Source organism: Numida meleagris, chromosome Z, assembly GCF_002078875.1.
Source record: "Numida meleagris isolate 19003 breed g44 Domestic line chromosome Z, NumMel1.0, whole genome shotgun sequence".
In the NCBI taxonomy this organism is placed as follows: Eukaryota; Metazoa; Chordata; class Aves; order Galliformes; family Numididae; genus Numida; species Numida meleagris.
Window position 1 is genome coordinate 64,636,392 of NC_034438.1, and position 13,183 is coordinate 64,649,574.

Genomic DNA, 13,183 nt, shown 5'->3' on the forward strand with positions numbered 1-13,183 from the left:
CGGGGCGGACCCTGCGCAGGGCGGGCACCGCGGCTTTGACAGCGGAGAGAGAGACGCGAGCGGCGCGGCCCGGTAGAGGCAGCCGGGTAGCGCCCGGAGCCTGCGGAGGACTGCACAGCTCCGGCACCGAGCTGGGTAACGCTTCGCTGCTCCTCGGGCACCGCTGGGGGATCTCTGTCCACTCGCCACTTTCACCTCCACCTCCCCACTCGTTTTCGGCTCCCGCTCGCTCCTTGCCCTTTTTCGGAGCGTTTAATCCCACCCTCACGGCCCGGGAGGGAGGGAGCGGAGAGGGAGGGGAAAGAAAAGGGGGATTTGGGGGGAGCGAAGGGAGCAGCGAGCGGAGCAGGGACGGACGGGAGGAGCAGCGCTGCCCGGGGGAGCGCACGGCGGCCGTGCGGGGGGGAGCGGGGCGCGGGGCGCGGCCGGGCCTCGGGATGGTGCTTCCCGTGGGGAATGAGAATGGGAAGGGGGAAAACGGGCACCAGAAAAAAAGATGCAGCTTCCTTCTTGCGATCGGTGCCGCCCTCAGCCTGAGAGCGGGCGGGGGGGCCGGGGCCGAGGGAGTTCTTGTCCGGCTCTCCCCGCGCGGGGAGCGCTGCTACCCCGGGGCGCTCCCGAAGGGCGGGGAAACACCGCAGCAGCGCAGGGGCTGAAGTCACCGACGTGACTCTGCAGCCCGGCTGATGGTGCTGCTGCCCTGGTGTGACGGGGTACCGGTGTGAGCGAAAGGTTCGTAGGCTTCTTGCACTCACACAGCTGCTGAGCAAACCTCCTTGTGTGCAGTGATGGGCTGCCATAAGGACACAGCAGGTTGAGCAGGCGTGGGCAAGGACACAAAGACTGGGAGAGCTGCACGTGTGAAACCTGCTGCTTTTTCATACTAACCATATACCAGACTGCTTCTCAGCTACTGTATTTATCCCATTTTCCTCCCTAGAGGCTCCCCAGTGTCCTCCAGAATCAGGACTCACGCTCACTGCTCCTTTCAGACATGTGAGGGAAGGGGGAGACCTCCAAATCCTGCATGATACAGAGAGGAAGGCTGTGTCATTGACACCAACAGGTAGTGCCCCAAGAGAAGTGCTGCTTATCAGCATAGCCAGACAGTTCTGCTGTGGTCAGAATCAGAATATTGCAGCTGCCACCTGGTACAGTTTTGTGGTTTTATTGTTCCATAGACATGTAACCATATCCCAACATTCCCAACAGGAAACATGCAGCCTTAACAGCCGAGGCCTTTGCTCACAAAAGCCATGTCCTATTTCCCTATTGCTGTGTTCTATTCTCTGCACTCTTAGTGAGCGGCAGCAAAGCTGCTGAGCCGCCCTCACCACACCCATTCCCTTCACACTGCTGCATCCCTGGCCCTACGGATCCTGGGTTCTCAGGGTGCTGACTGAAGCATGCCACGTTTAGCAACTGTTTTTTTTTCAGTAGCTACCTTGGATTACTTACCTATGTGAGTTACCAGTACGATTAAACCATTAAACGCCATCATGACTTCAAAACCAGACAGATCTGTTACATATCTGAGAAAAATGTCCTCCCTCCTACCTTTCATATTCATAGGCTGAGGATCCATTATGGTGGAAGTCGCCTCTTGCTGTGTTTGCATTCAGTATCTTGCACTCAGCTCTTATTTTTGCAGAGGACTGTGACACAAGGAGATCAAATACAAATGATCTGGAGCACCTCTGGTGAGTCAGGGTATTTGGCATTGAGATTCTGAGAGCAGAGAGCAGAAGGCAATAGCTGGTGCCATTGTTAGCAGCAGCTTTGTCTAATACCACTTCTCTTTTACCAAACAGGGGTGCAAATTTTATAATAAAGTGGAAGTGTGCTCGACTAAAAACCCACTCCTCAGATTTTGGAGGGCTTCAGGCAGATCTCTGTGAAAATATGCACCTGTTTTCAAACAGAGCATTATCAAATCCTGTGAAAACATTTGTATGTGTGCATTTACCTCAGGCACAGAAAAAAAAAGGTAGATTAAGAAAGATACAGATTGCATAAATAACTCTAAAGTCACATCAACCTTTGCTGTCAACTTCTAAAAGACAGCTTCTCACAAAGCTGCTTGCCTTAAAGCTCTGTGTGGAGCTATTATTTCACCGAACTCTTCTCCAAGCTGCTTTTCACTCCCACTTGATCTTAATACTGACATTACTGCTTGATAGCAGAGGAGGAAAACATCACTTTGCTGGGGCTTCACACAGCAGGGAGTAGCCAGCTGAAAGCTAGCAGGGGCTGGGAATGGTACCCTTTGGCTCCATGGGGAAAAGGAAATTAGAAGAAAGAGAGAAGCTGGGGAAATAACTGCAGTTTCAATAGATTCCATTCACAGCCTGTTTTAATAATGGCATGTTTTTACTTTATTAGTTCAAGGAGAATGGAGAAAGTGTCTTCCAGCTGCCACATACTTTGCCTATTAGTTCAGTAGTTTCCAAACTGTGGTCTCTGGATTTCCAGGGATTCATGAATGATTTGTTAAATGCAGTTCGAGGAGAAGAGCAAGCCTACTTATCAGAATGCATTCAAGATGGAATTCTAGAATTTCTGGGGTTTCCTAATGGGGTTATAAACCACTGCCTTCAGAACAAGTTGTACAGGAAGGTGATGGAGTCACCATCCCTAGAGATGTGTGAGAACGCTGGTGAAGTGGCATTTGGGGACATGGGTTAGTGGGCATGGTCGTGATGGGTTGGTGTTTGGACTTGGTGATCTTAGAGATCTTTTCCAACTTCAATGATTCTATGCTTGTATGGTTCTGTGTATCTGTGTTTTTTCATTCTTTTAGTAATGCTTAAATTCCAGCTCCTTTGTCAGGAAAAGCTGAGGAATGGCAGGCGAAAACAGCCTGCTGCTCCCTTGATTTCTCCCTCTTACCACATGCAACTGCTGCAGGGCACCACGCCCAAACCTTCTCCACTTCCCCAGCCACCTCTCTTACAGTTCTAGCTATCATCAACCTGTTAAGCCATAGCAATATTATGCGTTTAGTACATAGATCATCAAACCTGAAAGAACTGAGAAATCCAGTGCATCACCAGTAACCGTGGTCCTTGCCATAGTCCTCAGCATTTTCAGTGAAACTGTTAGAAAATAGCCTGGCATATTTGACATGCATTGTGTCACAGGAAACAAGGGCAAACAAGTCCTGTAATGACTACCATAGCACATGGCTGCTTCATTATAAATGCTCTACTGGCCATGAGTGATTCTGGCCAGCTATTGGCATTAGCTGGATCCAGGTTTGCCTAGACACAAAATAATGGCAGCTGCTGTAAGCAGTGCTTGAAATAGACCGTGTAGGAGATATATTTGCATCTGCTAATAAAATGAAGTCTAAGAATAACTTCTGAGCTCCTTCCATTAACATTCTGCTGAATGTTTTTAGAAGCACATCTGCCAGAATAGTTTTTCTTTTCTAGGGAGCCTAACTCCTACTGTTACATGTAAATGTCATGGTCAGATGTGCAAGGACTTGCCTTCTACATGATGCTGCTGTTTTCAGTGCAAGTCTGAACACATCACAGAAACATTATCTGGCATCTCACTTGCTCAAATTGTCAGAAAACAGGAAAGGAATTGTTGTACCATGAACTGTAGGTGAGAAAAGCTGGCCATCTGGTCCAACAATACTCATCATGGTGGAAACCTCACTGTACAGAACAGTGAGCTGGCAGCATGCATGTATGAAACAGAAGGAAATTTCTCTGTCTCTTAACAACTTTGTGATGCTTGAATCAGCTTCCCTCAGGCTCCAGCAGGACTGTCTGCTGGGGCACTACCACCACCACCACCCTTGGGACAAAGCTCTTGTCTCCATGAGGGGAAGTCAATCCAGACAGAGACCTGGCCCTGGGGCTGCAGCTTTGCTGCACAAAGCCAGGTTGGGGGGCAGTGGTGCTTTTCTGTTCCAGGTTTAAACTTGGGATGCTACTGCAGGAAGAACACAAAAGTCAAACCTGCAGCTTGCTATGAATGTGTCTGCTGACACCACTGTGGCTCTTTGTTGTCTCAGTGTGCCTTCCCAGGACGTTCTCCAAGAGTCCACCTGTTTCACGCAGTAAAGACCCTATGCCTTACAGACAAGGCAGTGGAGGATGGAGATGCCTCCCTTGAATCAGCAGTCCAGGAGCCTCCTAGAATCTCACAGCAATGACACGTGGGAGGCTTTGCTCCAGGAATACTTGCCCTCGGAACACCTCTCTGCAGAGGAGTTGGGAGCAGACAGAAAATCAGCTTTAAAGCCCTAGCACAGGTGACAGTATTCTGCATACCAGAGAAGAAGTTACATATTTTCCTGTTCTTCCTCAATGTATGCAGAGGTAACTTTATCCTAATCAGTGCAACTCAGCCAAGTAATTAGAGGCTAATGAAGACGGAGATGTAGATTTGGATGTGGTCCAGGTGTTCCCAGAGGGAATCTGCATCAAGATCTATGTAAAGAAAAAGGATGAAGCTATGTATCCACACAGCTTCCAAGCACGTCTAAGCAATTGCTCAGTTCAACTTAGAACTGCTATAGAAATGGTCTCCACTGCTAGTAATTAGGTGGCTGCAAAGTAGATATTTTCCATGATTAATGCAATTTGCTTTTAAAACACTATAAAATTCAACTCTGATTCATTCTTTTCACATTAAACTTTACAGTCAGAAATGGCACTTAAATACTTAGAAAAGAACAGACTCTAAAATGGGGGGGAAAAAAGGAAGCTACATTTCCAACAGCTTCTGAAAACAGAATAGCTTCAGTAAGGCCAGAACCATCCTGATGGCTGGAAAACAGCCCAGTGGGAAGCTCTGCTCTCAAGTTCTGCATATAAGAACAAATTTTATCTCTGTAAAAGCAAGAGCTCTTTGTTCTCAGTGCTAACAGACAAAAAGTGGAGAGGTGGCCAATGTCCCCCATGTTTCCTAGAATTCTCATGATGGCTTTGGCTGGAAAGGACCTCTACGATCATGAAGTCCAACAATCAGCCTACCTCCACCATGCCACTGAACTGTGTCCCTCAGTGCCACATGCATACGTTTCTTGAACGCCTCCAGGGACGGTGACTCCACCACCTCCCTTAGCGGCCTGTTGCTGTCTGTGGATTGGCGCAAAGGGCCGGGGACAGCGCGGTGCTGTGAGCACGGAGCCCCGCAGGGGGAGCTCCGGCGCACGCCCGCTGCCGGGACCCGGCCCGCTCCTGCCGGGCCGCGGGAGCCGGGAGGCTGTGATTCCTGCGTGGAGGATGTGCCCCGGCGTCGGGCTCTCCGGTGCTGTACTGAAGACATGGTTCCCACTTCTCACCGGTCAGCGCGTGGGTGACGGTTCTTAGTACTTGAATGCATATCCCGGGACTTGCGGAGCTGGCTGCAGGCTCACCATTCTTGCAGCTCAAAACTCCATCATTGCTAGCTGCAGATGAAAGTCAGTTTCTTTACTACCTGGGGACTAAACTACCTTCTAGCTCTTCCTCATCTCCTTGTGTTTTCCCACTGCGTTCCTCACTTTCATGCTCGGACCGTGGTTCACTCACAGCACCAACAGTGCTGCTCACATCACAAGGAGGCCCATAGGTACCGCAGTGTGAGCTGGGAGTTGTAGAATGACTCCACATTTGTGTGTTCCCATTTTGTTTGTGACTGGTTCACGGAAAATGAGAAGAGGGAAAGCCCTGGGTTTTTGGATAAATGAGTGCATTTAAATGTGAGATCTTTACATCTGATGAACTTCAGGTCTTCATACTGTGAATCACTATGGCTTTGATCTGGTGGTTGAAGTGCAGCCATCACCTTTAATACCTTTACAAGGTCACTGATGCAATAGTGTCTGTGAAACAATGTTGTGCAATAAGGAAAAAATAAAAGAAAACTGTGGGAACACAGTGCAGGTTCTCATGCATCAATGTGCCAATTTGTTATGTCTATTTACACAGAATCTTTGAATCCTGTATTTTTGTGAGTCATTAGAATAGTACAACACTGGTGTCACAGGTCTATCCAAGGACTGTTTGAGCCATCACAGAGTGAAAGATCTGTTCTCTAACAAAGATTTGGAGCAACTCTCATATATTTTCCGTTAATCTTAGTAAAAGATCCTTCATACAAGATCATCAGATTGCCATAGGGCAATAGGATGCAGTTGTCATAATAGTAAATGTAGCAAATCTGTGATAGAGTAATGAAGGCAGTTCTGAAATAGTCCCAAATTTAGACCCCGCTCACTATTCTCTGAGTTGTGTCTTCTACGTGGTCTTTCTTCTGAGACACAGAATGAAATACTGTGTCACTGATTGCTTCCCATCCACACAGCATTCCTTAGGATGCTTCAGGCAACAGTGCAGAGAAGGAAAAAGGGCTGGGAGCAACAACATTCAGTGGTTAGAACTGAAGGCAGGAGGTTAAAAATGAGAGAAATACTTAACTGATTCACTCAGCTGAAGAACATGAATAGCTCAGTTCATAAAGACAGGGAATAGCAAGTAGAAAGGCAAGTCAAACAGCAGGTTATAAAGGGAAATTGCTGGCACGAGAGAATTTACATAAACAGCCTATGTGCCCTAGTTTTGTGTAAGCTACCAACAGCCAGGTGTTAGGTGTCCATAGCAGCCCAGAGAAGCAGAACAGGAAAGCTGGATATGCCAAAATCTCATTTCTGTGAAGGTGAGTGCTTACTTAGAGCATGTGTGTATGTGTATATAAACATATAGAAATGTCTAAGATTAAAATTAAAGACATAACCTCTTACATTATAAATATGAGTAAATGGCTCAATTATATCTTGCTAATCCTGCTGCTGCTGTGTATTTCAGTGTCTAGAGAGGAGGAGACATCTGACAGGGAGACACGTTGCACCTAGCATACACATGCCTCTAGCGAAGTGAATTGTTGTGTTTGCTATCTCACTTCACACTCTTTGGAGTGAAGTATAAACACATGCAGGCTTTTGGAAGTGTATAAGCGACAGAAGGGAAGCATGTGTCACTCCACAGAGGTAGAAATTTGTATTTCAAATATGTGCTAGGCAACGATACCAGAGATCTGGCTTTCATTCTTGGCCATTACCCAAATATTATGTCACTGCGATCAGATAGCTGCATCTCTGCTATTAACAGAAAGTTTTGTGCTTTAACAGAAAAAAGATTTATTTGTCCACACTTTTGGACCCATGTTGCTTGTTTGTTTTGCGTTTCAAGTACAGTAACAAACACAGTAAAATCTTAGCTAACTCAGGTCAGAGCTCCTCTGTGCTGAAATGGCATTAGTGGCACTCTGCTCATCTTCCTTCACACTCCTGTGACAATTCTGTGATGTCCCCACTGCAACAGACCCCTTGGCAGCCTTTTCTTCTGGCTTACTTGGTGCCTAGCCCCAGCTTTCTATTTCTGCATATGACGTTTTTTCCATTCTGATAGTTCTTATTTCATTAACCACCATTTTTTCTTCCTCTCCAGGTGTGGACAAACTTTGACAGCCACCGCTGCAATGGTATCTTATGATCCAGAGAAGATGCAGTGGAAATGAAGGAGGGAGGGCACTGGGTGCCCTAAAGTGGGAGTGCCCTCCTGCAGCAGCCATGTTACACTATGCCTGGCAGCTCTACGGGAGGTGGTGCCGCTGGTCCAGTCCTTTTGTCCACCTTCTCACTCTGACTGTGGTGACGTTTGGTGTGCTCGCTCCTTTGATTTGCCACCGACTCCTCCACTCTTATTTTTATTTGCGGCGCTGGCACCTGAATCCCATGAGCCAGGAGTTCCTGAGGCAGAACCAGCAGGAGGGTCAGGCTGCCCTCCATTACTTTGAGAAGCTGCAGATACCAAATATCTCCAAGGCCTCCGACACTGAAGCCTTTCGGCCCTTGCTACTGGTAACAGTTATCACTGTGCAGAGGCGGGATGATTTCCACTATGTCTTGCAGGTGGCGTCCCGTTTCCACCACCTCCTCCAGCAATGTGGGACAAGTTGCCAGAGCCACCGTGTCCTCCTCTGTAACGTGGAGCCTGACCCCAGTCGTCATCAGGACGTCAAGCTGCTGAGCAGCTTCTTTCATATGGTCAGTCGTGACAAAACCAGGGAGGTCCTTGATCCCAGAGTGAACCAGTTTGAGAAGGAGAAGCAGGACTACGTCTTCTGCCTTGAGCAGTCGCTGTTGGCATATAACCCAGAATATGTCCTGGTAGTGGAAGATGATGCTGTGCCAGAGGAGGAGATATTCCCAGTCTTGCAGCACCTCTTGTTATCCCGATTCTCCAAACCATACCTCAGAGATGCACTCTACTTCAAACTTTACCATCCTGAGAGGCTTCAGCACTATGTCAACCCCGAGCCCATGCGAATCCTTGAGTGGCTGGGTTTGGGCATGTTTCTGGGGCCTGTGCTGAACTGCGTGTACTCCTGGGCAGCTGGGCGCCCGAGCCTGAGTTGGCCCATCATCTTGTTCTTCGCTGCCTACAGCATGGCACTGTCAGAACTGGTGGGACGGCATTACTTGCTGGAGCTGCGCCGGCTGGCCCCTGTGCTGTATAACGTTGTGCCAGTCACAGAGTGCTGCACGCCTGCCATGCTGTTCTCTGCTCCTTCTGCCCATCGTGCCTTAGGTTACTTGAAGGGGCTGCAGTGTCGCCAGGGTTTCGCTAAGGACATTGCCCTCTACTCACTGCTGCGCACTAAGGGGGAGAATGCCTACGTGGTGGAACCCAACCTGGTCCGGCATGTGGGAATGTATTCCAGCCTTCGGCTAAATGATAACCCAAAACTGCTGTGATGTCTTCATGCCTTTCTAGACACAAAGCCCTGAAAACCTTGTCACTGAGCTGAGACACTGCAAGCTCAAATGCCTAATGCTCTGCCACTCACACCAAACATCCACTGCCTCCAAGTGGACAGAGAACAACTCTTCAAAAAAAGTTTCTCAAGAAATGAAGTTTATCTACACACAGACCCTAATATATATTTCAAGCAAATCACCATGCAGCATGTATGGCTTGGACTAGATGATCTTAGTGGTCTTTCCAACCTTAATGATTCTATCATGCTATGTGAGAGGAAAGTGGAGGCTTTCAGATTAGGGTGTGGATCATCTACTCTCCTTCATCATGCTCAGTGAAAAGCTCTCACACCATTATGAACAGCTGTACTGCCTACTCTCCTTTGCATTCATTACAGAATTCCTAGTTTAGGGCAGCAGCAATGCTGGACAAAGTGAACGTGTCTAATTGGAGTTAGTGAGGAGAAAAAGCTCTTTTTTGCCCATCCTCACTAAGGTCTGATGTCTGACCTCTCTATTTCAAAGCCGCGGTTCTGAGCACATCTTTCAAAAGCAGCATGGATATAAGGACAACTTTCTCTGAAAAATCATATAGGTTCTGCAAACGTTACTAAGTATTTCAGTATTTCTTACTGTCTCTCCTTATAGATCCTGTCTGAACCTATACCCTTCCTTGTCTTTTTCCTCAGAACAGAGGCTGTTAGAAACTTGTCTCTGCTGCTTTGTTAAAGGTCAGCTCAGAAGGTAGGAATAGGAAAACAGAATAACAGCCACTGGTGTTACATAGCTACGTCACAAATGCACACTTTCGTAGGTACTTTTCCATAAATTATAAACAATACATGATTACTACCATGTTGGTTGGTATCACCACTAGTTGTAGAGGATCCAGGTCGTTAAGAGCCTTTATCAGCTGCTGATTGGACTTAGACATTCAACAGGAATTTACCTTGACTTCCTATCAGCACAGAAGCAAAGGGAAGATTACATCAAGTGCTGCCACAGTGCAAGATCCTTATTTCATGTTGGAACTGTAATTCACAGTTTTGTCAAAGTGGCTCACTCACTGCTCCTGGCAGCAAGCAAAGTGGCCGTAAGAAACAAAGCTAGCTGTTCATATAAACAAGCAACACATCAAAGTGCCACTCCTCTGCTGACTCGTTAACTTAACCCGTTCTGTTTGTCAGGCATTTGGGATAGGTACTTTGTACCTTAGCTGTGAGCACAGTTAAATATAAAACCATGGGGATAATAGAGATCTCATATAGAATCAAAACTGTCACCAAAATGTAACTGAAAAAAAGCCCTCCTGGACTTCAGTGGGCTTTGACTCAAATTCACTTTTAGGTGGAGTTTGGTTGAGCTATACTTGAAATCACTTTTGTAACTTCAGAATGAACCAAGCACAGTATTTTCGTTGAGTTTTGGTTGGGGAGGGTTGTTTGTTCCTTTATTCTTGTCAAAGGAAGAACTCTACTTTGAATTTTATTTTTTCTCAGTCTCTACCAGGTGATTTAAGCCTTCAGCTTTTAACAAGTCTTGTTGTAGGTGGGAAAGGCATAAAAGTCCTGAGAGGTGAATCATTTGCAAACCTCCAGCTGTGTGTCCATAGTGGGTATTGAACACACAGTACACGTGCCCAACACAGGTTAGCCAATTAGAAATGGCTTCACAGCTTGGGGCAGTGCATGCTGAGACAGATGAACTTTGCTCGCTTAGTAGATCAGCTAGGACACTTTTATATCTTCTTTGGAAATCAGATGTGAATAAAGCTTGCTTGTGGATTCCATGTCATTCCAAAGGTGAAACATCTCTTCTGCCAGAAGACACAGGAAAAATTGCACAGGCAGAACTCTTAGGTTTATTCTTAGCTGCTGAAAACCCCAAAGATATCAAAATGGTCACACAGAACCACCAGTGGCATGTGGGCAAGCCTATTCTTGGGCTTTATGATAACAAGATAAGATGGCAGGATGTGAGTGTCGCTTTCTATTTATTCCACTAAGTGCCTGCACCTGCAAGTACAACTTGTTTGCTTATGCTTCCTCAGCTATGAATGTTTCAGTGTGGTATGCTTTCTCTTCACTCTTTTTTCAACTTTGTACTGTACAAATCCAGAACAACACCTTGTTATTTTCATGAAGGTCCACTCATTCTTGCAAAGAAAATATCACAGTAAGGTACTATTTGGATATTAGGAAAAGTTTATTCTCCGAAAGAGTGGTCAGGCGCTGGAAGAGGCAGCCAAGGGAGCTGGTTGAGTCACCATCCCTGGAGGTGTTCAAGAAATGTTTAGCTGTTGTACTAAGGGACATGGTTTAGTGTGGAAATATTGATGGTAGGTTGATGAATCTTGGAGGTATTTTCCAACCTTCATGATTCTATGGTTCTATGATTCTATAAGAAGTGGGATAGAGAAATAAAAAATGAAAGAAGGAAAAGGAAGAAAGAAACCCTAGATAAGAAAGCAACAAACTAGATGGAGTCAATAAATGTTTTGATGTGGGAAATAATATATCAGTTTGTCTCCATGTTATTTTCCTTTTATTTTGCCCTGTATTACTTCATCTGTTGTTCCAGTAGTCAGTCATTTCACTAAGCTTCATATCTGAAAATTGAGAACATGAACTTGAGGCATCCCTCCAAAACTGGAAATCCATTTATGGAGCAAAAGAGCCAAGAGAGCTGGGAGAATCATTTGCAAACAGCATGTGGAGGGGCAACAACTTCAACCTGCCAGTGAAAGAGTTCCCGATAAGCCACTTAAGTGCCCAGTTCACCTTTACAATGGAGGTGGTTCTTTCATCGAGCCAGCTGGGAGCTATTCCTGAGTTATTCAGGTACCTAGTGCCCATCGTGATGTTGTGACATCACAGACAAGCATATCTTCTGTGCTTTGGAACTCTGAAAATGACTTGCGTTTTTTGTGTGTGTGTGTGTGTGTGCTACATGTTTCAATAGAGATGACAATTTGGAGAATTGTACTTCATCCTTGGAGAAAAAAAAAACATGGGAGGTTACTGTTAGTTCCAAATTCCTGCAGGATTTTATTCCACAGTTTGTGCTACAAGTGCATTTTCAAACACCGAAGTCATTTACTTCTCTTCTGCATCAGGAGAGTGGAGCTGAGTTGTCATATCTCAGGCTATGTAAGTTCAAGCATCATCTCCTTGAAATACAGCCTTGAGGTTGTTCTAACTCACATTCAAAAAATCAGACCAACCATTTTTGAAATAATATGGGTTTTGCTGGATGTTGGTTAATTCTCAATAGTTCTAGGACTATTTTTCAATGCAGCAACTATTGCTTGCACTGGAGGATTCCTGCTTCATGGGACAGACAGCAGAACTCAACATTCAGGGAAAATTATTCAATTAAACAAAAAACTACCTCTGTTTCAGGAATCATAAGCATGATTCCTGGCAGAAAACAAAGTATAAATTGTTAGGTCTCCATTAGAATAGAAGCCCAAGAGGCTTTTCTAACCACAACAGGTATCGATTATCTTAGTGAGAAAGTACTGCATTTGAAGAGAGAAGGAGAAAGACTTTCAGTTATGAGCTGCAAATGGCCACACTGGCTATTTCAACAGCAGTTTGTCTGGACACAAGGTGCTTCTGTTTAAAATATAGGATTTTTTTTTCCTAAAGATATTTACTAGCAAGCTTTCTAAAAAAATAAACAACATTTGTATCAAAACTGTTGTCTCTTCTGTCTTTATGTCACTGTTAGTTTTCCTGACTGGCAGATCCATTTCCTTCCTTACTAAGTTTGACTGAAGAAAGATATTTCTCTGATCACTTTTTACATCTGCATGGACTTACAACTTGCCACTGAATCCTAGGGTAGTACAGGTTTAAAAGGGCCTCTGAAGGTCTCTGGGGGACATCGTACTATACCAGGTTGCTCAGGTTTTCCATCTGAGTATTTGGGAGACCTGAGGTAAAATCCAGGGACCTGAGATAAAATTAAGCTCTGATGTGCTGGCATTTAATTTCTACTTTAATTTTGTATAGTCGAGCTACATATTTCACACACACACAAAAACAAGAAAAAAAAAAAAGGAATTTTCAGTGGGAGGCAGCTGTAGTTACAAACACACTGGCACTTGCTCTCTGGAAGTTAAGAGTTTCTTTCCACACCAGCTTTATAGGTGTCATATCCAAATTCACCAGATGCTAGAGTCCAACATATGGTTCTGAACAATCTTCACTATAATATATATCTGCCAATAATGCATATAGAATTATGTGTCTGTTGGCTGCACTTCTTTGTATGTCTCAGTTGTTAGAACACCTCAATTTCCCCAAACTACCTTCTGTCCTGACAGGTCATGCTTTGAGAGAATTCTGACTGGCCAGTTTATTTGTGCACCTACAGGCAAAGAGACAGCAAAACCCGTGTCCATTTCCAAGACTTTGT

At 45.5% G+C, this 13,183-nt stretch overlaps 1 protein-coding gene and 1 long non-coding RNA gene across 3 annotated transcripts in view; one reads left to right on the forward strand and one right to left on the reverse strand.

Moving 5' to 3' along the window:
* On the forward strand, positions 1-12,460 carry TMEM246 (transmembrane protein 246). The gene is made up of 2 exons (XM_021380458.1): positions 1-135; positions 7,449-12,460. Exon 2 carries the CDS (start codon positions 7,490-7,492, stop codon positions 8,756-8,758), a length of 1,269 nt encoding a protein of 422 aa, XP_021236133.1. The 5' UTR covers positions 1-135; positions 7,449-7,489; the 3' UTR covers positions 8,759-12,460.
* LOC110389656 overlaps positions 11,101-13,183 on the reverse strand; it is a 17,296-nt gene continuing 15,213 nt past the window's right edge. For both annotated transcript variants that reach the window (XR_002433328.1, XR_002433327.1), the window contains one exon: positions 11,101-11,158. This is a non-coding gene — a long non-coding RNA (uncharacterized LOC110389656). The remainder of the gene's footprint in view (positions 11,159-13,183) is intronic.